The following is a 27,505-nucleotide window of genomic DNA, read 5'->3' as shown; positions in this document are numbered from 1 at the left end:
TCCAATCAAACGCAGAGTTCCAAAAAATAGCTAGAAGAGACAAAAAGGCCTTCTTCAATGAACCATGGTTAATAACAGAAGAAAACAACAAACGGAGAAAGGCTAGAGATCTCTTCAGAAAAACTGGAAACATCAAGGGAGTATTCTGCCCAAAGATGGGCACAATAAAGGATAAAAATGGTAGAGACCTAGTAGATGCTGAAGATCAAGAAGAGATGAAAAGAATACACAGAAGAACTATATAAAGAAGATCTTAATGAACCAGATTATTACAATGGTGCAGTTAGTCATCCAGAACCAGACATTCTGGAGTGCGAAGTCAAGCGGGCCTTAAGAAGCCCTGCTGTTAATAAAGCTAGTGAATGCGATGAAATTCCAGCAGAACTATTCAAATCCCTAAAGGATGACACCATCAAGGTTTTTATGGCAGCAAATCTGGAAGACCCAGGAGTAGCCACAGGACTGGAAAAGGTCAATCCTCATCCCAATTCCCAAGAAGGGTAGTACCAAAGAATGTGCTAACCATTGGACAACTGCACTCATCTCCCATGCTAGTAGCTCAGTTCAGTTCAGTTCAGTCGCTCAGTCATGTCCAACTCTTTGCAACCCCATGAACTGCAGCATGCCAGACCTCCCTGTCCATCACCAACTCCCGGAGTTTACCCAAACCCATGTCTGTCGAGTCAGTCATGCCATCCAACCATCTCATCCTCTGTCGTTCCCTCTCCTCCTGCCCCCAATCCTTCCCAGTATTAGGGTCTTTTCCAATGAGTCAACTCTTCGCATGAGGTGGCCAAAGTATTGGAGTTTCAGCTTCAGCATCAGTCCTTCCAATGAATATTCAGGACTGATTTCCTTTAGGATGGACTGGTTGGACCTCCTTGCAGTCCAAGGGACTCTCAACAGTCTTCTCCAACACCACAGTTCAAAAGCATCAATTCTGCGGCGCTCAGCTTTCTTCACCGTCCAACTCTCACATCCATGCATGACCACTGGAAAAACTATAGCCTTGACTAGATGGACCTTTGTTGGCAAAGTAATGTCTCTGCTTTTAACTATGCTATCTAGGTTGGCCATAACCTTCCTTCCAAGGAGTAAGCGTCTTTTGATTTCATGGCTGCAATCACCATCAGCAGTGGTTTTGGAGCCCCCAAAAATAAAGTCTGACACTGTTTCCACTGTTTCCCCATCTATTTCCCATGAAGTGATGGGACCAGATGCCATGATCTTAGTTTTCTGAACGTTGAGCTTTAAGCCAACTTTTTCACTCTCCTCTTTCACTTTCATCAAGAGGCTCTTTAGTTCTTCTTCACTTTCTGCCATAAGAGTGGTGTCATCTGCATATCTGAGGTTATTGATATTTCTCCTGGCAATCTTGATTCCAGCTTGTGTTTCTTCCAGCCCAGCGTTTCTCATGATGTACTCTGCATATAAGTTAAATAAGCAGGGTGACAATATACAGCATTGACGTACTCCTTTTCCTATTTGGAACCAGTCTGTTGTTCCATGTCCAGTTCTGTTGCTTCCTGACCTGCATACAGGTTTCTCAAGAGACAGGTCAGGTGGTCTGGTATTCCCATCTCTTTCAGAATTTTCCATAGTTTATTGTGATCCACACAGTCAAAGGCTTTGGCATAGTCAATAAAGCAGAAATAGATGTTTTTCTGGAACTCTCTTGCTTTTTCAATGATCCAGCCGATGTTGGCAATTTGATCTCTGGTTCCTCTACCTTTTCTAAAACCAGCTTGAACATCTGGAAGTTCACGGTTCACGTATTGCTGAAGCCTGGCTTGGAGAATTTTGAGCATTACTTTACTAGCATGTGAGATGAGTGCCACTGTGCGGTAGTTTGAGCATTCTTTGGCATTGCCTTTCTTTGGGATTGGAGTGAAAGCTGACCTTTTCCAGTCCTGTGGCCACTGCTGAGTTTTCCAAATTTGCTGGCGTATCAAGTGCAGCACTTTCACAGAATCATCTTTCAGGATTTGAAATAGCTCAACTGGAATTCCATCACCTCCACTAGCTTTGTTTGTAGTGATGCTTTTCAAGGCCCACTTGACTTCACATTCCAGGATGTCTGGCTCTAGGTGAGTGATCACACCATCGTGATTATCTGGGTCATGAAGATCTTTTTTGTACAGTTCTTCTGTGTATTCTTGCCACCTCTTCTTAATATCTTCTGCTTCTGTTAGGTCCATACCATTTCTGTCCTTTATTGAGCCTATCTTTGCATGAAATGTTCCCTTGGTATCTCTAATTTTCTTGAAGAGATCTCTAGTCTTTCCCAATCTGCTGTTTTCCTCTATTTCTTTGCATTGATCGCTGAGGAAGGCTTTCTTATCTCTCCTTGCTATTCTTTGGAACTCTGCATTCAGATGGGAATATCCTTCCCTTTTTCCTTTGCTTTTCACTTCTCTTCTCTTCCCAGCTATCTGCAAGGCCTCCTCAGACAGCCATTTTGCTTTTTTGCATTTTTTGCATTTCTTTTCCATGGGGATGGTCTTGATCCCTGTCTCCTGTACAATGTCACAAACCTCTGTCCATAGTTCATCAGGCACTCTGTCTATCAGATCTAGCCCCTTAAATCTATTTGTCACTTCTACTGTATACTCATAAGGGATTTGATCTAGGTCATACCTGAATGGACTAGTGGTTTTCCCTACTTTCTTCAATTTAAGTCTGAATTTGGCAATAAGGAGTTCATGATCTGAGCCACAGTCTGCTCCTGGTCTTATTTTTGCTGACTGTATAAAGCTTCTCCATCTTTGGCTGCAAAGAATATAATCAATCTGATTTCGGTATTGACCATCTGGTGATGTCCACGTGTAGAGTCTTCTCTTGTGTTGTTGGAAGAGTGTGTTTGCAATGACCAGTGTGTTCTCTTGGCAAAACTATTAGCCTTTGCCCTGCTTCATTCTGTACTCCAAGGCCAAATCTGCCTGTTATGCCAGGTGTTTCCTGACTTACTACTTTTGCATTCCAGTTCCGTATAATGAAAAGGACATCTTTTTTGGGTGTTAGTTGTAAAAGGTCTTGTAGGTAAGGTCATGCTTAAAATCTTGCATGCTAGGCTTCAGCATTATGCGAATGAAGAACTTCCAGGTGTCCAAGCTGGGTTTAGAAAAGGAAGAGGAACTAGACATCAAATTGCCAACATTCGCTAAATTATAGAGAAAGCAAGGGAATTTCAGAAAAATATTTCTCTCTGTTTCATCGACTATGTTAAAACCTTTGACTGTGTGGATCATGACAAACTGTGGAAAGCTCTTAAAGAGATGAGAATACCAGATCATCTTATCTGTCTCCTGAGAAACCTGTATGTGGGTCAAGAAGCAACAGTTAGAACCCTGTGTGGAACAACTGATTGGTTCAAGATGGAGAAAGGAGTACAACAGGGCTGTCACCCTGATTGTTTAATCAACACACTGAGCATATTATGAGAAATGCTGGGCTGGATGAGTTACAAGCTGGAATCAAGATAGGTGGCAGAAACATCAACAACCTCAAATATGGGGATGATACCACTCCAGTGGCAGAAAGCGAAGAGGAACTATGATGAGGGTGAAGGAGGAGAGTGAAAGAGCCAGCTTAAGACTAAATAAAAAAAACTAAGATAATGGCATCTGGCACCATACTGCGTGGCAAACAGAAGGGGAAAAGGTGGAAGCAGTGACAGCTTTCCTCTTCTTGGGCTCCAAAATCACTGCACACAGTGACTGCAGCCATGAAATCATAAGACAATTGCTTCTTGGCAGGAAAGCGATGACAAACCTAGACAGTGTGTTGAAAGCAGAGACATTACTCTGCTGACAAAGGTCCATATAGTTAAGTCTATGGTCTTCCCAGTGGTCACATATGGTTCTGAGAGCTGGATGGTAAAGAACGCAGAATGCCAAAAAATTGATGCCTTCGAACTGTGGGGCTGGAGAAGACTTGTGAAAGTCCCCTGGACAGCAAGGAGATCACGCCAGTCAATGTTAAGGGAGATCAACCCTGAAAATTCACTGGAACGACTGATGCTGAAGCTGATGCTTCAGTATTTTGGTCACCTGATGCAAACAGACAACTCATTGGAAAAGTCACTGATACTGGGAAAGATTGAGGGCAGGAGAAGAGGGTGTCAGAGGATGAGATGGCTGGATGGCATCACCGATGCACTGAACATGAACTTGGGCAAACTCTAGGAGATGGTGAGGGACAGGGAGGCCTGGAGTGCTGCAGTCCATGGGGTTGCAAAGAGTCGGACACGACTGGGCGACTGAGCAACAATGGAGAACTGTCTATTTAAAAACTGAATACCAGTCTTAGGCAGGTGATCACTTCATTTTAAAGAGGTGAACAATTAAGTAAAGGATTCTATGGTCTTCCAAATAGTCAAGAGCGTACATTTATAGTTTATCTTTTTTCTTTGATAAAGATAAGTCCAAGAGGCTGGCTGTTTAAATATCTTTTTTCCTAGAACAAACTGATTCCTTTCCCATTTTATATAACTCACTACTTAAAAAAAGAGTAATATGCCATATCACACTTTTTTTTGAAGGAAATAATTATGTTAAACAACTTTGCTTGGATTTCATTAATAAAGCCCCTACATAAAAGCATCACGTCCCTTCCCTACAAAAAAAACAAAAAACAAAACCAAAAAAACCCCTCTTTTTCATGTTAATATAAGACATATTTTGACAACACCTGCCTTTAAATCTGAGATTGAGGGAGTTTTTTCTTCCAGAAACATCTCTCCAAGTTGCTCATCTGAATTAGCAACACATTCAATCAGCTCCTGCCGGTGGTCTGCTGCTGCCGCCCTGAATTCTGCTGGAATTTCCCCGTATCGAACAATCTGACTAAGAGAAGAAATGTTTTATTTTGGTACTTTAAGAATATTCAATTAAACATATAAGTTATCAATGAAAAAGATAAACTAATGGCCAAAATGTTTTTTGAGATAAGAGCTCTGATATTTTTGCATTAAAATTACAAATAAGAAAAATATGTATCTGTAAAATTCAGACGGAATAGTGGACAAAATACTTTAAAACAGGCAAAGCAAATCATTCAAGGTTGTAGTACCAGTACATGTATGAGCCACACACAATTCAAAGACAAATTGACTCCAAAGCCCATGAGTACAGCTGACACGTGAACAATAAGTTTGAACTGTGCAGGTCCACTTATACAAAGATGTTTTTCAATAAACATGCAAAAATACGTGTATTACATTGTGTGCAAGACTTGTATTGAAGTGGACAGCCTATCATCATGTAGGAATAAGTAATATTTAATATGAAATTAAAAATGTGTTAGTTTTATTACTGTTTTATAACTTTGCTTTCAAAGAATTACATCCATACAGTATGCCTCTCTCACAGAATTAGAGAAACTGCATACCATCACAGGTAATTTTTGTAAGTCACAATATTTCCGATACTGTATTAAGAATATGATTATAATGTCATATGCCATAAACAATTTTATAATGACTAGGCTAGGCTACTGCTTTACACCAGTTACACTAGGCTACCATAAAGCAATAGACTGTTGCTTCTTTCTTATCAATGCATGAACTGTTATACCTGTAAATAAATATGAATTTCTTTTCACGTTATCTTTTCATTTTTGATAGCGTCCAGTCAACAGTAGGTTATTAGTAGGTAAGTTTTGGAGGGAGTCAACAGTTATACTTGAACTTTTGACTGGATGAGGGATCGACACCTCTAATCTTCACACTGTTCAAGGGTCAACTGTACTGGAAAATTCTATTAACCAAATTAATCAGAATATCACAGTCTTTGACAAGCAAGATTAGAGACTTGACTATTCTGGGTCATTAATAACAAATCCAATTACACAATTTTTTTTAATACAGAATATTCCATTTTGTAGTTAAAAAAAAAAAAGTTTACTAATTATGACAGACTCTTCAAACTTGACCTCCGTTGTCCATTCCTTTAGGGGCCAGATAGCTAAAAGTCACAAATAAATACACACAACAGAGAAATGGACATACTTGATATTTACAAACATCAGTCTGAACACTTTAAAAGTATTTCTTTAAAAATGGAATCTAATGTCAAGCAATAACAAGCTTTTCAGAAAAAAAATCCCTGAAAAAAAAAGGGGTGGGGGAGGGAGAAGAAAATCAGTCAGAAAATAATTATTATCCTAAACAAGGGCTCTTCACAGCCTTCAGAATCTGATTTCTTCCTTCCTGGCAAGGTCCCTGCTTAAGTCTTCCATTTCAGAAACTTCCTTTCAAAATATACATACCCAGTGGTCTAGGGCTGGGTAAAGGCGCAGGTATATTAAGAAATTCCACCTGTGGTTCTGATGCACAACAAAGTTTAAAAACCTCTACTTTAGAAGATAGAAATGTGTGCACTGGTAATTCTGGGCAAACGATGTAATCATTTACTTAAAAATATTTTTTGAGTCCCTATTTTGTACCAGACAGTTCTAGGGCTGGGGACATAGCAGCAAATAAACCTGATAAAAATCCTTGTCCCTTACATTCTAAGGAGTGAGAGGTAAACTTGGTTGTCATTACTTAGTTGTGGAACAAAAAGAGAGAAATGCCTTGTCCACTGAATAGGCTTGATCTTCTCCTTCCGTAAAAGATGGTCAATAAAGATAAACTCTATAGTTATCTGATCACATCTACCTGCCAGACTAGTAATGTCAGTTCCAAAACAGAGGAAGGGACCCCCTTAAAAGGGACCTTTGGAGAAATCGCCAGGCTCCGGAGCGACTCTTCAGAACAAAGGATCACTTACAACTACCCACACTGTCTAGATTAGTGCCACTCAAACTGTGGCATTCAGACCTGAAACATCAGCACCACTTGGCAGCATTCCAGAAATGCAAATACCAGGCCCCACTCTAAGGCTACTGAATTAGAATCCCTGCAAGTGGATCCAGATACGTGCATTTTTCCAGGTGATTTTTCTGAATGCCACAGTTGATAACCACTGGGCTTTGTATGCAAAGGTCTCTCAGAAGTTGGTTGATGGACCAAATACCATGTCAAAAGTTACCAATTTGCTTTTTGTATTGCCCAAACTACATTATTTTATTTACATAAAAGAATATGTAACTTCTTTTACACATTAATCTTTTTATCTTTGTAATCCTATGAAGCAAGCAGGGGAAGTATTTATAATCCCTTCTTTCTTCCCAGATTTTATAACAATACTCATGACACAGTAGTTGTTCCAACAAAATCTACAGAACGAATGAACAGATCAATGAATAAAAGTAGAAAAAGAGATATTACATCATTAGTTTAAACTGAAGGCCTCCTTTCACCATACCATGTGTATCATAATGTGATATACATATATCATCCAAAGGGTAACATACTCCCCCATGGAATGAATGCTAAGCAAAATGGGAAGTAACTAGAATTAAGTGCATTAAAAGAAAATCATCTTAGACGACACTTTTTCAGTCTCATTTCAAAAAAGTTTATATTTAAAGCACTCATCCATTTCCTTCTCTTTGATACTTTTTTAAAATATAAGATTTGAATAGTATATTTTTAACACTTACCCAAAGTCTCCATCAAAATAGATGGCTCGTTCCTCAATAAGATCTATAATACCTTTAAAATCACTCTCTAGACCAATGGGCAATTGCACAAATGCTGCATTATGACTTAGTTTAGACCTGAAAAATAAAAATACATGTTTACCCCTTTTTCTCTTCAACAAATTTCTTTGAACTGACAAAATAAATAAAAAAAGAAATCAGTGGCAGATTTTTGAAACTGATTAGCAGGTCAGAGCCAAAGGTACAAAGCAGCTGGGAACAGACTGACAAGTTCACTGTGCTCAGGAAGCACAACCCTATTTAGGCAACAAAAATAACGGTAAGATAAATGCTCTTCCCATCAGATCCCCAGAATACCCTGAGTCAGACAGAAGGGAGAAGATAGGTCACTGAGTGGTTGGCAGGAAATTAAAGGATGGTGGGACAATTGTCCCCACATCTCCTTCTTGGATCAGCTAATACAAGTGAAGCCAAGTACAGCTATCTGAAAAGGAAGTTCCTTCAGGGGAAAATCCATACAGTGGTTACTAGACACTCATCATCAGCCTGTACACCCGATCAGGCACCACCACAGAACGGAAATTATACTCATTGGTAGGAATTCACATTCAAGTAGAAATATGCTCTAGCTACCACTGTTTAGTCTGTAACTTTGACCAGGTAACTAAGAACAACCAAATATTTGAAGGAAAAGGACAGCTTGAAAGAGATGGGAGTTCAAGAAACAGTACTAACTTCCAAGGAAAGAGTTACTAGAGACAATAAAATGTAAAGATCCAAGAAGTAATTACCTCTATTAATATGAAACTGAACCACATAATTGTTGGGATTAAAAAGAACAAAAAACAGGCTAAATAACAGAAGGGAAGCAGAGGAATACCAGAGAAGTGAGTTGGAAGAATAACCTCAAAAATTTTCTCATAACCCAGTGAAAAATGAGAAGGAAACAGAAAGTATGAGAAAGTAAGGTAGAAAAAGTAAGACAGAGAGGTCAGCTGCAGAAGTTTCAAAATCTGTTTAATGGGAATTATAGGATGAGGTAACAGATAAAGGGGAGTGGAGCCAAGTAGTATTTGACTACCAAAACAGTCAAATGAATGCTGAAAGAGCATCTGCCTGGAATTCAGAAAAAGACTTGGTGGAAAGAGCCCGTCTATTGCCAACCACAAGTAAAATACAATTAGAACAAAAAGTGAAAACATTTCATTTTACCAAGAAAGTATTACAAACACCCAATAAAGAAAAGGTTCACTCGCATATTCCCAAACACGTCACCTCCATCAGAGAGCACACGGCAATACCATCGCTTAAAATTCCCTAATAATGCATCTCTTGTCATGAGACACATTAGTCTCGCCACTGCCACAGACTTTACTGCCTACATCCAAGAGCTCTGTCATGGGAGACTTGAGTAGGGACCCTATGGCTCCATCTACAGATCTACAAAAGGTAAAAAGAGAAATCGACTCTTCTCAAAGGCTGGGTGAAATACATCGTACTGTGAAAAATGTAAAATCATGTGAAGACCACTGGGTTATGTCTAGAAAGGAAGGACTGCTGCTATCCTAACGAATACATTAACTGATGAAAACAAGAATATAGCATACTATTGACAATTTAAGGCAGTGAATTAAAATTCCTCAAATAAAGGTTAAAACTGAAGACAATCCTTTACGCTTGTCTAAATAAACGTGAAGTCCTTTTAGAATCTATCCTAGGTTATAACTTCTCTAATTATAACGCTACAAATTACCAGATGAGTTCTGAATTCACCTTCAACTTCTCTAAAAATTTAAGTCATATTTCTCCTATTATACTGAGAAAGTAGTTGATAAAATCATATCACAAACTAAACTATGGACATCAGGGTTCCATTTACTAAGATAAGTAATTCACATATGTGATTTTAAAAAGGAAAAAAAAATTAAGGATAAAGCTTAATGACACCGAATTAACTGTGTTTCCAGATGCAAGGTCTGTTAGCTGGATCGTAAGTCCGCTCTAAGATGCAGTACCTCATTTGCTGCAGGGCCCTGGCTGGGCTGGAGCCCATTCGGTCGAGTTTGTTAATGAAAGTTAGAAACGGAACGTTGTAGCGCTTCATCTGCCGGCTGACAGTCATGGTCTGGCACTGCACCCCGCCAACCGCACAGAGGACCAGGACCGCGCCGTCCAGCACTCTCAGGGCTCGCTCCACCTCTATGGTGAAGTCCACGTGCCCTGAACGAGACAGAGAGGTGTGTGAGGGTCTTAAAAAGCAGTCTCAATTTTTACAACATGCACAAGTAAAAGTCTTTCTATCTCTGATCATTACGGAAGTCTTCTAATTAGAATGTGGATTTTTTTAAACCACCAATATCATTCACCAACCGTAAGGTCCAGGGGCCCAACAAAATCAAACTTCAAAAAGATACTAGGGCATGGGCACCTCTGGAATTAGCAGCAACATGTAAAAGGCAAGAATCTTCCTAGTCACTATTTGCACTATTTTTCAAAGAAACCACTTAAGGATGAAGTATTCTGGGTCCCATTCAGATTTCTCTAACAGGGAATTCACAGTCACACTTTTGGGAGTTTTATTTGATACTCAAAAATGAGCTAGGTCATAGTAGAGGAAAGAAGTAAGTGTGTTGCTGCCCAAAAGGCTGCAATAAAACCAAGCTCAACTCACCAGGAGTATCTATGATGTTGATATTGACATCTTTCCACATGGTATAGGTGGCCGCTGACTGAATAGTGATTCCTCTTTGTCTCTCTAGTTCCATGGAATCCATGACAGCACCAACTCCATCTTTACCTTTCACCTAAACACAAGCACAGCAATTCAGATTTCTCTGTCCCTGCATTGCAAGAAGGGAAGACTTCTTTACAGAAGGAACCAGAACACAGAGAAACCTAGTTTTAGAGAAACCTAATTGTCAAACCAAATCTCAGGAAATATCAATTGAAAACTGATTACAGTATTTGGTCTCTATTAACAGTAACACTTTTTTCACTGCTGTCGTCAGCAGCTGCTTCCACTGAGCATTACCTGGTCTTAAAAGCCATCCTTGCTCCCTCTGCCATGCTTCTTCCACCTGCCTTGTGTTAGTCTGTGAGCAGGTGTGCAGGGAACAGGTATTTCCCTTCCCTGCTACTCGTGGACTCGGACGGCTGGGTGGGAAGGATTCAGCTTCTAAAGTCTGTGATTTAACAAGATGGTCTTCATCTGAAGTAACACTTTTAACTGGAAAGTTGAGATACTGGATATGTAATGCCTTCAGGAGAGTTCCAAGATTTTCTAAAATAATTTTTTCCTGATAACCGTAATTTTTAACTAGTAGGCTGATACTACATATCATCATTTTAAACCCTTTCCCACTTAACATTATAAATGTCTCTCCAAAACATTTAAAAGTATGTAAACATTATTTTAATGGCTGCTTAGGGGTATATCATGTTGACTTCACATTCTTTTTTTTTTAAATTGGAGGAAAATTGCTCTACAATGTCATGTTGGTTTGTCATAGATCAACATGAATCAGTCATAATTGTACATCTACCCACTCCCTCTTAAGCCTCCCTCCACTTTCTCATCGCACCCCTTTAGGTCACAGATCACCAGGCTGGGATCCCTGTGTCACACAGCAACTTTTCACCAGTTATGTGTCTTGCACATGGCAGGGCATATACGTCTATGCTCCTTTCTCCACTCATCCCATTCTCTTCTTCCCCCACTGTGTCCACCAATCCACTCTCTACGTCTGCATTTCCATTCCTTCCCTGCAAATAGGTTCGTCAAAACCATTTTTCTAGATTCCATATATATACGTTAATGTACAATATTTGCTTTTCTCTTTCTGACTTACTTCACTCCATATAACAGACTCCATCTCACTAAAACGTTCTTGTTTATGTCTGAGTAATATTCATGTGCGTGTGTGTGTGTCTCTCTCTCTCTACTCATCTGTTGATGGACATCAAGGTTGCTTCCAAGTCCTAGCTGTTGTAAATAGCACTGTGTGATGAACTCTAGGGTACACGTGTCTTTTTCAATTATGGTTTTCTCGGATTGACTTCACATTCTTAAAAAAACAATCTACCCAGGATACCCACAGTGACGGTTTCTAGAGAAACTCCTCAGAGCAACATTTCAAGCCAACCTGAGCTATCCACTTTGTGACTCTGATTAAATTTCCAGGGTTACCATCCTTCTAATCTTTCAGGACTGTGAAGTTTATTAAATCCTTACAAAACAATTAAAACCAAGGTCAAACTAATCTGAAGTCAACCATGAACCCCATACCTCATGCATTTTTGCGATTCTGCCAGTGTAGTAAAGCACTCGTTCTGTTAATGTAGTTTTCCCAGAATCAATGTGAGCTGAGATCCCGATATTTCGTATCTTTTCATTAGGAATCACCCCTGATGAACACCATCGGCAGATCTTCCAATCAGCCTGAAAAAATAAGAGAGCTCAATTCAGTGTACTTTTTATGAGATAACAGTGGACAGTTAGAAAGGGCTGAGTGGACATCTCTCCTCTAAGAAATCTCAAAGAACACAAAACAGCATAGGAGGTAGCCTGAAAAGGCAAAACAGTGAATGTCTCAACTGTCAACTCCTATAACCAAAGAGACTGCAAGGGAGAACAAGAAAAGCATACTCTTAAAAAAACAAAAACAAAACCTCAGAAAAAATACATTCAAATTAAATAAATATAAATGGACAGATATTTTTACTAAATGGAACAGGTTTGAAAACATACACTGGGGCTGACAAAATCAGAAAGACAGTTTCCAACAGCTGCTTTAATAGGAAATAGTTTTCACTCTAAATTTTACTTTGATTTCCCCCCGTTCCTTCTTACTGTAGATTCACAGCTAGCAAGGATTTTTGAGAATTTTTAAGCTGTATGCAGAGGTGCCAGTATGTTCCAGGTAGTGTACAAAAGGTTGCCAATTCCTTCTACCCCAAAACAATAACTTTTAAACAACAACGACAACTTTATTTTACTCCAGTGGTGATGGGGAATTCTGCATTTTATGCAATCAAGACATAATATAAATCTCTCCCTGTAGGACTGCACATCCAAAATGCACTGCAGCCACTTCTAGATAAGGGGAAGTAGAAGATGTAAATGGAATCTGGGTGATCAGCGCTTAGTTGATTAAAATCCAGGGATATCAGTGACCAAAGCAAAGGTCTGCATGACAGGAAAGGATCAACTCCTACCTAATGCAGGTCAGGAAGCAATAGTTAGAACTGGACATGGAACAGACTGGTTCCAAATAGAAAACGAGTATGTCAAGGCTGTATATTGTCACCCTGCTTATTTAACTTATATGCAGAGTACATCATGAGAAACGCTGGGCTGGAGGAAGCACGAGCTGGAATCAAGATTGCTGGGAGAAATATCAATAACCTCAGATACGCAGATGACACCACCCTTATGGCAGAAAACGAAGAACTAAAGAGCCTCTTGATGAAAGTGAAAGAAGAAAGTGAAAAAGTTGGCTTAAAACTCAACATTCAAAAAACTAACATCATGGCATCCGGTCCCATCACTTCATGGCAATTAGATGGGGAAATAATGGAAACAGTGAGAGACTTTATTTTTTGGGGCTCCAATATCACTGCAGATGGTGATTGCAGCCATGAAATTAAAAGACGCTTGCTCCTTGAAAGAAAAGCCATGACCAACATAGACAGCATATTAAAAAGCAGAGACATTACTTTGCCAACAAGTCCATCTAGTCAAAGCTATGGTTTTTCCAGTAGTCATGTATGGATGTGTGAGCTGGACTATAAAGAAAGCTGAGCACGGAAGGATTGATGCTTTTGAACTGTGGTGCTGGAGAAGACACTTGAGAGTTCCTTGGACTGCAAGGATATCAGTCCTGGGTGTTCATTGGAAGGACTGATGTTCAAGATGAAACTCCAATACTTTGGTCACCTGATGTGAAGTACTGACTCATTTGAAAAGACCCTGATGCTGGGAAAGATTGAGGGCAGGAGGAGAAGGGGACAACAAAGGATGAGATGGTTGGATGGCATCACCGACTCAATGGACATGAGTTTGGGTAGGTTCCGGGAGTTGGTGATGGACATGGAGGCCTGGGGTGCTGCAGTCCATGGGGTCGCGAAGAGTCGGACAGGACTGAGCAACTGAACTGAATGCTCACTCTGCGACCTCTCCCCGCGTCCCGCAAAAGGCAGACAGAACCAAAGAAAGGCACTGGGAGGGTCAGGCTACAAATCAAATAACCCAGGTCAGCTAAAAGAGATAGCACACAGCCCAACGACACTCTGTACTGAGAAGAGCACTGGATAATGAGCCAGAAGCCCTGGGTTCGAGTCCTGAACACACTAATTTTTCAGTTGTCTTGATCTTCACTCCAGTTACCTCTTCTCTTTAAGGTATACCAAAAAATGAGGCTTAACCGGAGGCCGCCCAACCTCCCAGGGCACCGAGACGCTGCTCATTAATAACCAGCAGCTGTGCAGACACCCAGGGGGCTCTTCACACTGAGTTCCATTCGGAGTTGTCAGTAAGGAGATGCCAGGGAGGGAGGGGTGTCGCTTCCCCCCTGGCCCCGGACGCACCGCAAGGACCCGGGGCCAGACCGTGGTGCGGTCTCGCCCCGCCGGAGTCCACTACCTGCTTCCCCTGCCAGCCCAGGGCTGAGGGGACCCGCGGGAGCGGCCCGCGGCCCACAGCCGCGGCGGCGGCAGCTCGCAGCAACCTCATGACGAACGCAGCACAGGCGAGAAGGTCCCGAGACTCCGGCTCTGTCTAGCAACCAGGACTACTACTGGAAGCGGTCAAAGTCACGCCGGCAATCAGTGCCGAAGAGCACTTCCGGGGCGAAGGATACGAGGGAGGAGAGAAAAAAAGAGAGAGGGAGAAGCTTCCGGATCTCAGGGCAGAGCGGCGTCCTCCGCTGCCCGGATGCCCTCTACCGACTGGGAAGAGAAAGTGCAGTAGCTTTGCGTAGCTAATCAGGCTTTTTATGCATGCTGCCGAAAAGATGCAGCCTTTATTTGCTTTGTCTATACAGCAAAGTGGAGAAATGTTTATAATAATATTTAACTTAAAAATGCAAAATCTTTATTAATGCTACTACAAAAATATGAAAAAATAATCTACAGGATATGATCTGTAAAAAACTTGGGAAAATAATAAAATATCTACAAGTGGTTTTTCTCGTTTCAAGACGTTCCATCGTTGTTCGATGTTAAACATTATATGTCTAGTCCATCTAGAAGATAGCATCCTTGAGATTCCACTTCGATTTCCTGGGGGCATCGGAGCTAATGATCTTCCCTCAAAACCTTCTTCTGCAGTCTTCGTCTCAACGGAAACTCCTTTCCTCGAGTTGCCGGGACCAAAAATGTCACTTTGAACTCCTCTTTGACTTGCCTGCTCTAGTCAGTCGTCATGTACTATGGGCACTACGTTAAAAAATGGATTCAGAATCGGCACCTTCTCCCCACCTCTCAAAGCACTGCTATCTCTACGGAATTAGTCATAGCCTACCTGACCTTACTGCTTCTGCCCTGCAGCTGCTCGGTCTATTCCCTTCACAGTCACTAAAAGGGATCCTTTTAAGCCTGAGAGTGTCATTTTTCTGCTGAAAACACCCATCCAGTGAATCACTGTTACTGTCATCTCTACTTTAGCATAGGCTTGAAATTTTTTATAACTGATTTTTTAATCTGAAAGCTTTTCATTACCTTATAAATTTAAATAACTGAATTTCAAAAAATTAACCTTCAGAATAAGCACCTACAAAACCTTGCTTGAGCAGCCTCGCCAGCGTAGCCCTACTTCACTTGCTCCTTTGCCTCTCCGCCTCCTTGCTGACCCTCACGTAACCAGAGCCGGTGCTCTCCTCCCGATACAGGCATGGCTCTTTCCCTTTCTTCTCTGTTCAAATATCCTCTATCAATTAGGTGTTCCCTGACCAACTCTTCTAAAACAGCAAGCTCTTCCCTGTTTGTGCACTGCTTCATTTTCCTTCAGAGCTCTTCTTAGATATACCCAGGCATACTTTACATACCTGTCTATTGTCTGACTCGCCCAATGAGACCTGCTCCAACAGGACAGTGATTTGGTTTTGTTAATTGCTGTACTCCTTGGTGTGCTCAATAAATACTTCTTAAATGAGTAAGAGCAAATAAACAGAAATCAGAGTAAATTACAAGAGACAAGAAAAACCATAGATTCGATGATGAATTTTGGACTTATTTTTTGTATATCAACCATGTGTTAATTTGTAGTAAAGGACTGACTTTGATGAATAAATCCATTAATGTTGAATACACTTTTAAGCAAACTTTATTTGTAGGCTTTCAAAAATTGAGTCTTTATAAGCCTTTGTATTTGTTTAAAATATACAAATTAAATAATAGTTATGTAAATGGTAATAAAATTAAGGTTTTACTTTCATTTTAAGATATAATTTAAGTAAAAAAGTGTGTTACTTTTGAAATTGCTTTTTGAAATTAACATTTTAACAAACTGAATTTCCTAGAGTAAAAATTCATACTCTTCCTGTGTGTGTATATTTATATTCATATTTTTCTATAATTATTATACCAAGTATATTCTTAATTTATTTTATTAATCACCACTTTTAACCTAAGTAATAAACTTTTGTTTGCTCAACAGAAAGAACTGGAAGACAAAAAAACCAAAAACCATCTAGCTAGGTTTCTGAGTACACTTTATAAATTATTTGTTAAGTTTTAAAATGGAAAAATACACATACATTATATTATTTAAAGCAGTTGCACATTCTGCTAATTCATAGACATTTTATAATATATAAGAATAAAGATAAATTCAATGAAAGTCCTGATTCACTGTAGTGAGGGTCTAGTCAAACCTCATTAGAATCTCCAAAATATCCTAGCCTGACTAGCTGAATACCACCGTCTTAGTCCATTCAGTCTGCTATAACAAAAGCACCATAGACTGGGTGACTTGTAAACTGCAGAAATTTATTTCACACAGTTCTGCAGGGTGGGAAGCCTGAGCTCAAGGCTCCAGGAGATTCAGTGACAGTGTGTGGACCTTCCTGGTTCATGGGCAGCCAACTTCTCACTGTGTGCACACAAGGTAGAAGGAAAGGTGAGCTGTCTAGGGTCTCTTTTGTTGTTGTTGTTTAGTTGCTCTGTCATGTCTGACCCTTCGCAACCCCGTGGACTGTAGCCCACCAGGCTCCTCTGTCCATTGGATTTTCCCAGGTAAGAATACTAGAGTGGGAAATACTCCAGGAAAATACATTTCCTCCTCCAGGGGATCTTCCCAACCCAAGAATCAAACCCGCATCTCATGCATTGGTAGGCAGATTCTTTATTGCCAAACCACCAGGGAAACCCAGGATCTCTTTTTTGTTGTTGTTCAGTTGCTAAGTCGTGTCCCACTCTTTGCAATCCCATGGATTGTAGCATACCAGTCGGTCCTCCACTATCTCCCAGAGTTTGATCAAATTCAAGTCCATTGAGTTGGTCTCTTTTACAAAGGCTTTAATTGTATTCATGAGGGATCCACCCTCATAACCTTACAAAGGTCCCACATCCAAATGCGATCACATTGTCATAAGCAAGTCACCATTTGATACCAATGTGCTCCTGCCACTGCCCTGTGACAGTAACAGATAATGAAATCATAAAGGTAAGTAATGGAAACCTATCCCTGGGACTGAGTTACCAGGAAAATCGCTAAAGTAGCAAGGAACCTAAGTACTCAACTTGGCCTTACTGTCAAGGCCACATTCACCAAACAGTTAATATCCTTACATTCCCCAAAGACACAGACTTCCAGGAAGATCAGTGGTTGTCAATAAAGAAAAACTAATATGTGAACTGCAAGTTATGGCGAGCCTTCTTTTTTATACTAGTTGACTTCAGAATGGGCTTCCCTTGTGGCTCAACTGGTAAAGAATCCGCCTGCAATGCAGGAGACCTGGGCTCAATCCCTGGGTTGGGAAGATCCCCTGGAGAAGGGAAAGGCTACCCACTCCAGTAATCTGGCTTGGAGAATTCCATGGACTGTATAGTCCATGGTGTTGCAAAGAGTTGGATAAGACTGAGTGACTTTCACTGACTTCAGAATTAGGATAAAAATAAATTCTGGAAAAAGTCAATTTCAGAAGTGTGTGAACGTAAAGAATTGATATTTAATCTCTGGATGTCACATATTTTATAAATGGCCTGCTAGGAAGCACTGTGGCAGAAAAGGAAATACATATTTAATTCAATTTTAACATGATTGCCACAGTGAACAAATTGGGGTGAAAAAAGCATCTATGAATTCTGTTATATGATGCATGTAAGTTATACTCTTGTAAGTACAATATTTATTCAAGTGTGTTTCATATTTGAATACAATGATTTGAGTTAACAATCAGTGTAATAATTTAGGAGAATAACTATAGTGTCTACTGGATTTTGATCTATCCAGTGAATTTACACAAACGTGTTATTTAAAACTTATGCCTTATGATAAGTTCCCAATGTGTAATAGTATGTTATTAGTATACTCATTATTCATAAGAGGAAAATTTTAACATCTTTAACTGATATGTGCTCAATTACTTTCAATTCTAAAAATGAGATGACACATATGCATTTTATTTTAGTGACTAAAGGCATGAAACACAACTAGTAATATTAACAGGATATGATATAGAAAATTAGAAGATTATAAGCACAATTACACAATTCTAATTCCAAAGTTTAAAAAGGAAGATATTAGGATTATAGAGTGTTAGTTGACTTTGTTCTTTTTTTCTCCCTTTGAAACAACAAAAACTTAGAGTTAAGATTTTACATTCTCATAAGCTTTATGCTTAAATTTATATAAACAGATCAATGCTCAAATTCTAGAACAAAAAATTCAAGAGCTGAATTTTTAAATAGTATAATTAAAAAGGGAACAGTTGAATTATTAAGTACCTTGCTCAAACACACACATCACCTGTCTAAGAAATTTTGAGACAATCAATCATTAAGGTTTGCAGAACACCAAATGCATTTTTCTAAATGTCACCAAGAGGCTGAGCAGAGTTTCTCCAAGGACAATCCAACTTTAGAATCTTAACCATGGAGATAAATTAAGCTGTCTGTGAGAAAGGAGACCAGAAATATGCTACCTTAAGATGTTAAAGAGAAAGGTCAATGGAAAGTCTGATGAGTGTTAAAAATGTAATACAGAACAAAAAAATACACTGTATAAAGAAATGATAAGAAGAAAATTCAGTTATATTAGCAATTTAAAATCCCTTCAAAAATGAACTACTTGCTCATTCTTTATGTCCTTTATCAAAATAATAACTAATTTTTTATAAAAGAGTACAGTATAGTTTTTGCTTTATTTTTAAAAATTCTTTAAGCTGGCTGGCTACATAAACACACTATAACATTTGAGCTAAATAATTTTAACCTTTATTAAATTCACTCTATTATAGTGTTGCTAAAACACTGGGACTATTTTTGAGCAGTTTACTTATTTTAACTAATTTTATATGAGAACAGTTGTACGTTCAATCTTGAATATATGGGGAAAACATAACCAATATAAAAATAATTATGAAAGCAAAATCAGTATGTGTTATGTTTTAAAGAGTGTTATAGAATGTTTAATAGCTTGCACTGTTGAAGATTCAAGTTTTATTCCTAAAGTAGGGACAATATACAGTGAGCACTTTCAAGAACATTCAGAAGAAAGTTGCTAAGAACAGTACTGATTTAATAACAAAAGATTGGTCTTATGTGTATTACCCAGCACCATTACCTTCTCTGTTAAAACAACCAAAACTAAAGAAATCAAATGCAATGCTATTTATTTTTTGTTGATTTTCACAGGTGATCCTTTGATGTTGAGTTTGTCCACAAAAACATTTGATCTTCTTCCATATTCAATGGCTGGACTTTGATGATGTTTCTCCCTAAGAAATAAACATATGAACATTAATATCATTTTTAAATGGTTATTAAAACATCAACACAAACTTGATAAAGGCCACTGTAATTTAAGGTGAGTTTTATCTTAAGAGTTCCTTAATAGCTTTGAAAAACATATGGCAGACAATTTCACTTAACATTTAAGAGAGCAACAGCTCCTTCCCTGAGATAGATTTAACTGTTTACCTTTGAACCATGCTGTCCAACATCCCAGCCACTAGCCACATCATTTACATTTAAATTAATTAAAATAACATAGAATTTCAAAATTCAGTTCCTTGGCTGCATCCGTTCAACAGCCACATGGGGCTAGTGGCTACCATACTAGACAGTACAGATGTATAACATTTTCATCACTGCAAAAAATCATTTCAGAAAGTTCAGCTGGACAGTGCTGGTTTACAGAAAATGCCACTGATAGGGTTATAGATTTATAAACCATCTATAAGGAGCACACTTTTTCTCTAGCTGGGACATGAATTTCACAGCCAAACTTAGGTTTGATTATAGCACTGTTAGGTTTTTATCAATGAACTTTTCAAAGTGAAACAATTATGGTTTACAATTAATAGGGGAGCAAGTTTTCTATGGAAAACATTAGGGCTCTAAATTCCTAGACAAGTATTTTAAAATAAAAGATGCTAGCACACAAAATTCTGCACAAGGCTTCTGGTTTACTTGGTACCCACTTGTTGCTCGCTGGTTCTGGGCAGCCTTCCACCTTCTGCAGCAATCCTCCACTCTCTTACAGCCTAGAACAGATTTCTGTTTTGAGGCCTGGTGAGGCCTCTCTCTCTCTCTCTCTCTCTCTCTCTAAGTCTAATGTCAACAGGAATTAGGTAGTATTTTCAATTTTCCCCCAGAGAACCAAATTAAATTGTAACTCTAGAATACACACTAAATGTGTCCAAGTCTCATCTTTATTTTTTATTTATTTTTATTTTTTTTTCAAGTCTCATCTTTAAAGTTGGTTTTGGCACATTTGTATTTCACATCTATTCCAAAAGGTAATTCCAAATGAGGCTAAAGTTTTTGCAAAATTCTCCCAAAATATCTAATACAGATATTGTAACATACTATTTAATACGTAAGTATCTAAAAACATGTTTGCCATTAAATGCTCAATTTTGACTTCTTAGGGAAGTTTTATTCAGCCTTTTAGCTACAGTCCCTCTACCCTTACCATATCCCTAAATGCTATTATCTTTACCTAGTACAAAATGTACAACTCCTACTCTCTCCAGATGAGAATCTGCTGCATAAGAATAACTGCATTATAGTATATCACTTTCCCTTAGGAGGATTTTAGTCCCACTGTCTAAAGCATAATTTGCTAGTGAGTTACTAGTCATACAATCCCAAAATATTATTGGGTTTCAGGTTCAAATTTAAATTTGTGTTGGAATTATCAGATGTAATTTAAAATGATTACATCTTTCACAAAACATTGATACAAACCACCTGGACATCAATCAAAACTTTCTGATAACAGAGGTAAAATTACATAACTTTCCTTGTAATTTGTCTTTAAAAAACACAATTTAATTAGAAATAACTTTTACCTTCTTTTAAGTTCTCGGGATCCTGAGTTCTCATGACCGACACTTCGCATCCTAGAGTTATCTAGATTGCGCCATTGTCCCCTTGGCTGGTACTTCAGAATCTCATTTTGCCACTCATCATCAAAAGCATGAGCATCACCTACACGAAATATCAAAATGAAAGGGTAAGTAGTAAGGTGTCAACTGTCAGTAACTGCTTTGCTCCCCACACATTCCCTGGTGTTTCCATCGGCCTAACCGTAGAGATAGCAAATGGCTTCAAATATAAAGGTCTTTGACTCAGAGTGATATTTCCTTTTCTATTTGTTCCTCTCCTATTCCTGCTGGTAATTTGGTTATTGATGAGCTTTTTTTTTCACATACCTGCCTGGATATCATGTTATTCTATCTCTGGACCCCATGACCCAGTGACGCTGACTTACAGTCTTTCTTTCTTCCTGGGTCATCTCACAGTGATCCCAATTTTCCTCTGTACTTGGAGGACACTCCTCCTGGGGCTAGCACTTCCTATTAATCTCACGATTTCACTACATCATTTGGCCTCACAAGTTTCTGTTCCAGTTTCCTAAGATAGGTTAGTCATTTATGTTGCTATGAAGTAGGTAAGCTAAATTCTATAATAATGATAAGTAAATGACATATTTGTTCTTTCAGACTGCCTGTACAACAATGTTACTTTGCCAAAATTTTCTTCAATATGTTAATTATTGTGAAGTATTCTGTATATATTTAAATATGACCAAATTGCAAAGGTTAAAATTAAAGAAAGGTTAAGACGTTGTGGCTTTCATCTCATTGCATAAGAATAATTTTCTCCAATTCCAATCTTAAGAGGATTTCTTTTTCTAAAATGAAGCAATAATTAAAACTCTTTAATATGATAAAACATTTTTATTCAAAATACTTTCTAAAAACAGGAAATGAATATAACTTAAAAACTATAATGAGAAGTTAGGACACTAGAAAGAATTGAATGCATTAAAGAATGAGTAGAAAATACAGGAAGTGGAAAAGATGAGCTTGATCTATATATATTATCTAACAATATCAGATATCTAAATCTTACCTATACAAAGGCCTGAGTGCCCAACAATACAGAATAGTTTAAGTAAATTATGGCCAATTCATGGTAAAACTTTTAGGTAACCATTTAGAATGTTTTTGAAAAAGTAACACCATAGATGGCTGTTCACAATTATAGTTGGGAATTAAAATAAGCACATTGTAAATTATATAGATGGTAAACACTAATTTTGAAAAAGAAAAGTATGTGTGTTTATATGTTTATATATACATAAAACTATTAGGAATATATATACTAAAACATTAATACTAGTATTTTGGATTGGAATTATAGATAATTTTATTTTATTTCTTTGTACTTTTTTACGCTTTTCAAATATACTTCTTTGATAACCACAAATATATAAAAACTCATTTTTACTAATGACAGCTTTACTAAAAAACAAAAGATTCCATTTTCCAAGTATAAAACAAAAAATAAGTGATACTCAACATTAAAAAATCACTATGAAAAAACAGATCTACAATGAAACAATGAAACCACAATTTTATTACTGGGTTGATAATGTATTGCCTACAGATACAATTCATAAACTGCCTGAAAGGACATCACATGAAATGTTTCTATTAAAAAAATGCTCACCAAGTTCTACGGGTACAGCTGCTATTTTAACTTTGAGAGGAAGAATGCCATTTTTCCTGATTACTTACATTCGTTCATATTGATGAACTCTTGATTGACCTCTTCATCTCCAGTCTTATTGTTCTTTGACTTTTGAATGACATGAGCTCGGTCATGGAGGTGATGACCAACAGCCATTTTTTCTAGCCCACTGTCAGAATCTCTTAATGCTCTCCTGGTTTCCTTTATCTGTGAAAATGAAGAAAATAAAAATTAGTTATTATTTATACAAATATAGAATATAAACTCCTCAGAACCTACTTACCTATACAGGTAAGAACATAAATCTACTGCTCTAAAAATAATGGGTACTTAGTTCCACTACCGACTTGTAGTAAAATTATGGTAATAATTCTCTGATGTTTCCTGACCGGCTTAAAATTAAAATGTCTAGGACAAACAGAACGAGTATAATTATTTAAAAAAAAGAATACATGTAAGGGCAACTAATTATTCAGCAGTCATGAAATGACTTAAATATTGTTTTCATTTAAGTCACCCATTACACAGGCAACCCCTAATTTTCCTTACTATATGTACTAATGAATAAATGGAGAAGTGGCAACTCTCAAACCAAAATCTGTAGGAGTCAACTGTTTCAATCCCTACATGACAGTAAGTTGGTAATTTCTAGGTAAGGATGAGGACACACACCTCCTCCAATCCAACAATAGTATTCCTTTTTGCACAAGGAGACAGCTGTGAAGATGAATAAGTGAAAAATTATAAACACCTACATATCTGTCATTAGAAAAATAGATTTTAAAACTGTGGTATATTCATATTTTGGACATTATATAGAAATTAAAATAAAGAAACCAGAGCTACACATATCAACTTGAACAAATCTCAGAAGCAATTACTGAGCAAAGTCTAGTTGCAGAGCAAAGTCACGTGTGCTAGGAAACCATTTATACAAAGTTTAGAAACCTGTAAAATGATTCACTACTATATTGTATATGGAGCATACATAAGTAATGAAATCATAAAAGCGTGCATAAAAGTGATAAGTTCCAGGTACAGGCATACCTCAGAGATAGTGCAGGATCCATTCTGGACCTCTGCAATGAACGAAATAGTGCAATAAAATGTGTCACACAAATTTCTGGTTTTCTAGTGCATATAAAAGTAATGTTTATTCTATTCTGTTGTTATTAGGTTTGCAGTAGCATTATGTCTAAAAAAGCAATGAACATACCATAATATACAAACATTTTATTGCTAAAAATTGCTAACTATCACCTGACAGCACAGGATTGCCACAAACCTTCAGTTTGCAAAAATATACAACTTATCTGTGAAGTGCAATAAAGCGAAGACCAGTAGAATAAGGTATGCCTGTATAAGAAAATGATTCTCTTTGGGGAGGGAGAAAGGGAAAAGGGACCAAGGAGGGAGGAGTATATTGGAAATTTTAACTGCATTTTTGCTTAAAAAGAAAACAAAAGATAACTTAAATAGAGAAAAGCATTATGACTTCACTAAACTGAATTAAAGTAATATGGGGTATTTATATTATTCTCTATGTTCTGTCCGTACACTTGAAATATTTTATGAGTTAAAAAATTCTTTTACTTTGAATATAAACTAACTGTAGACATTTATTTCATGAAACAAAGACTTTAGTGTCTACTTCCTTTGTCAACATGTAAAGGTAATAAACATCAATAGACATTAAAAATAAAAAAGGCACCTGGGGGCACAGATGGAGGTAGGTGGGGGAGACAAGTGAGTGAAAGTGAAAGTTGCTCAGTTGTGTCCGACTCTTTGCGACCTCATGGACTATACAGTTCATGGAATTCTCCAGGCCAGAATACTGGAGTGGGTAGCCTTTACATTATGGTGAGTACATTGCTTTTTTAGACATAATGCTATTGCAAACTTAATAACAACAGAATAGAATAAACATTACTTTTATATGCACTGGAAAACCAGAAATTTGTGTGACACATTTTATTGCATTGTTCCCTTCATTGCAGAGGTCCAGAATGGACCCTGCACCATCTCAGTGGGGGAGACAAAGAATGCCTTAAAATAAAAAAATCACAGTCAACTTGATTGCTTTTCACGCTGCTTTGTGTTTTCTTCCCTCTTCTCTTTACCGCACCAGTACCAGGTCAAATCTTAATAGTTAAAATTTGATATAGGTGATCTATCATTCCATAACTTTATAAAGTTCCAAGAAAGTACTTACTCCTCCTGGAGCCCTACGGGTTTGTGTTGAGGCCTGGAAAACCTTTGGCGGTTCATCTCCTACTTTGGAGTAAGTCATCACGGAGGAAGAACTAAATGAATGTCCATTTGGATCCATTGAAAGGTGATCCTGGAGATAAACATAAATTGTATATCCAGTGAGTTCAGTCAAATATGAAGAACTAATGTCAGAAGATTCAGATAAGCAACAACACTAGCTGTAAGTTCTAGTAAAGATACTGTATACGATCAGTATGATGTTCCCAAATGGTACCCCCATGAAGGCCCTAACCTTCCATTTTAGGTACCAATTCACACTCCTCTTGTGATTCACTTAGAATTCCTCAAATCTTTGAGGTCAAAGACTTCAAGGCTTAAGTTTATAGATGCTATGCCCTGAAGCATGTGATACTTTTATAGTCAGTGGTTAACTTTTGCGAGCAATTTTGCCAATGTTGAGCCAATTAACCATATGCCAAGAAGTTTTATACCTTCTGTGGGTACCAATGCTACATTTCTAATGTCCAAGATTTGGACATTATGAGATGATTCTTAGATTTCAAACTTGATGACTAAAATAATATGGTTGGTCTTCATACTGAATCAAGTTATTTTGATTATGATTAATGTTATGAGTAAAAAAGTAAGAATATTAGTACTAGTTTATAAGTATTCAGACTATATGACTCTAATCCAGTTTCTAAATATCACTCTTAAAATTTCTATTTTGAGTTATTTTTAAACACTAAAACTTAATAACTTAGATGCTATAATTTTTTTTAAGTAGACAAGTTATACATAATAAAAAATCTAAATTCATATAAACTGTTCATTTACAATAGTGACCTTCAGCAAAATAAATATTTTTGAGGTTGAATTTTTTATTTTGAAAATTTAAGTAATGCTATTTATCAAACTTGTAGGTTATGAGATCATTTTGATAGGTTGTGGCAGGATTTTTAAAATATGAAATAAAATAGAAAATATCAATAGACACTGTAAACAGCATGATCCTTTTCTCATGAAACTTTCATTTCAGGTGCACAATATATACAGTACACAAGTAGGGTCATGATGTAAGATATATTTTTTAGTTTCTGGGGACTATGGTTAGAAAATGGTTGAAAGCCACTGTAATATAGGGTACCAATAATGGAAAACAACGTTCTCATCCATCTTTTAGTACTTACAAAGTTTCTTTGTAATTCCTGCATACTGTTTCGCATATTTAACATCATTCGGTCCATTGCCTGAAAAGGGTTGACATCTGTATGCTACAGGACATTAGGAAGTATGTTATTAACTATAAATACAACACAAAAGAAGCAAATCCACCTTCCCAAAACAGCTGAATTTCTTTTTTTTCTTGACTTTTGCTGTGGGATCTCATGCAGTGATCAACCAGGCAAAGATAATTTAAGGACTATACAATGAACATGATTTGTTAAAGAAAAATTTGAAGCATACACACAATCCTAGACAGCCAGCATATAAAGGGTTACGAAGCTGTAACACTATAAACACATGCATACATACATGTGTATATATCCACATGAATATACATGCAAGAACAGATAAATATACACATACATATCATTCAACTTGCTCAAAACATAATTTGGTTGCTATTTAAATACTGAGTGGTATATTCTGGACTGGCACAGCTTTAGCATAGACGAGTCTTCAAATTTTTCCTTCTTACCTCTGTATATCCCACCAGGCAAATAAATAAAACCTGAGTGTAAGATAACAGTGTCATCTCCAGCAGGACCACATGGCTGATAGAAGCTGACTCTGGAGTAGCCAGCCCTCCTTTCCATCAGCGTTAGTGTTAGTCGCTCAGTTGTGTCCATCTCTGCAACCCCATGGACTGTAGCCTACCAGGCTCCTCCATCCATGGGATTTCTCAGGCAAAAGTACTGGAGTGGGTTGCCATTTCCTTCTCCAGGGGATCCTCCCAACCCAGGGATCAAACCCAGGTCTTCCACATTGCAGGCAGACTCTTTATAGTCTGAGCCACCAGGTAAGCCTTTCCATCCGAGTTGGTGCCAAGTTATGGAGGTTGATTCATTTCACTAACAGGTCTTGGAATTGTTGCCTATCACTGATCGCTCAATAGGGCATACCCTTGAAGCATGAGGTGTGCTCCTCTCCAAGAACAGTTAAGAATTCCTCTGGAACAGTGGTTTCTTAGCCAAGAGTGATTTTTACCCCACAGGGACATTTGTCAATAATTACACTCATTTTTGTCTGTCACAGCTGAGGAGGGTGTATGACTGGCGCCCAGTGACAGGGGCAAGGGGTTCTGTTAAACATCCTACAAAGCACAAGAATGCAGGACAGCGCCCCACAACAAGAGTTATCCAGCCCAACATGAAAGCAACAGCATTGAGGCAGAGAAACACTGCTCTAGAAAAATCTCCTACTGATTTTAGGTTTTATCACTGGAATGAGCACGAGGAATCAAAAAGTGAAGCACACATTCTAGTGTGTCAGCCAAAGCATAGTCTACTGTTAGAAGGAGTTTCTGGTTCCAGGGATTCCCCCG

General features: G+C 37.9%; 2 protein-coding genes across 16 annotated transcripts in view; both read right to left on the bottom strand.

The window, feature by feature from the left end:
* The window catches only part of GFM1 (G elongation factor mitochondrial 1), a 50,202-nt gene extending 35,809 nt beyond the window's left edge, over positions 1-14,393 (bottom strand). For 2 of the 4 annotated variants that reach the window (XM_081570655.1, XM_081570656.1), the window contains exons 1-6: positions 14,186-14,393; positions 11,831-11,983; positions 10,217-10,349; positions 9,561-9,765; positions 7,546-7,662; positions 4,694-4,844 (exon numbers count right to left, since the gene is read on the bottom strand). In XM_081570655.1, coding sequence (XP_081426781.1) covers positions 4,694-4,844; positions 7,546-7,662; positions 9,561-9,765; positions 10,217-10,349; positions 11,831-11,983; positions 14,186-14,275 — 849 coding nt within the window. In that variant the 5' untranslated portion in view covers positions 14,276-14,393. The remainder of the gene's footprint in view (positions 1-4,693; positions 4,845-7,545; positions 7,663-9,560; positions 9,766-10,216; positions 10,350-11,830; positions 11,984-14,185) is intronic. The other 2 variants (XM_081570657.1, XM_081570658.1) reach the window with 2 other exon arrangements.
* Positions 14,394-18,144: 3,751 nt separating this feature from the next.
* MLF1 (myeloid leukemia factor 1) overlaps positions 18,145-27,505 on the bottom strand; it is a 31,978-nt gene continuing 22,617 nt past the window's right edge. For 2 of the 12 annotated variants that reach the window (XR_014076959.1, XR_014076960.1), the window contains 6 exons: positions 26,148-26,231; positions 24,959-25,087; positions 22,794-22,953; positions 21,060-21,198; positions 20,187-20,249; positions 18,145-19,481 (listed from right to left, as the gene is read on the bottom strand). Coding sequence is in view for 9 of the 12 variants with exons in the window: in XM_081570660.1 (XP_081426786.1) it covers positions 19,376-19,481; positions 21,060-21,198; positions 22,794-22,953; positions 24,959-25,087; positions 26,148-26,231 (618 nt within the window). In the remaining 3 variants the exon portion in view is untranslated. Of the gene's footprint in view, positions 19,482-20,186; positions 20,250-21,059; positions 21,199-22,793; positions 22,954-24,958; positions 25,088-26,147; positions 26,261-27,505 lie in introns of all 12 variants that reach the window. The other 10 variants (XM_081570660.1, XM_081570662.1, XM_081570661.1 and 7 more) reach the window with 8 other exon arrangements.

This window comes from Giraffa tippelskirchi, chromosome 2, assembly GCF_054371585.1.
Source record: "Giraffa tippelskirchi isolate mGirTip1 chromosome 2, T2T-mGirTip1v1.2.pri, whole genome shotgun sequence".
In the NCBI taxonomy this organism is placed as follows: domain Eukaryota; kingdom Metazoa; phylum Chordata; class Mammalia; order Artiodactyla; family Giraffidae; genus Giraffa; species Giraffa tippelskirchi.
This window is presented reverse-complemented; position numbering and strand designations above follow the sequence as displayed.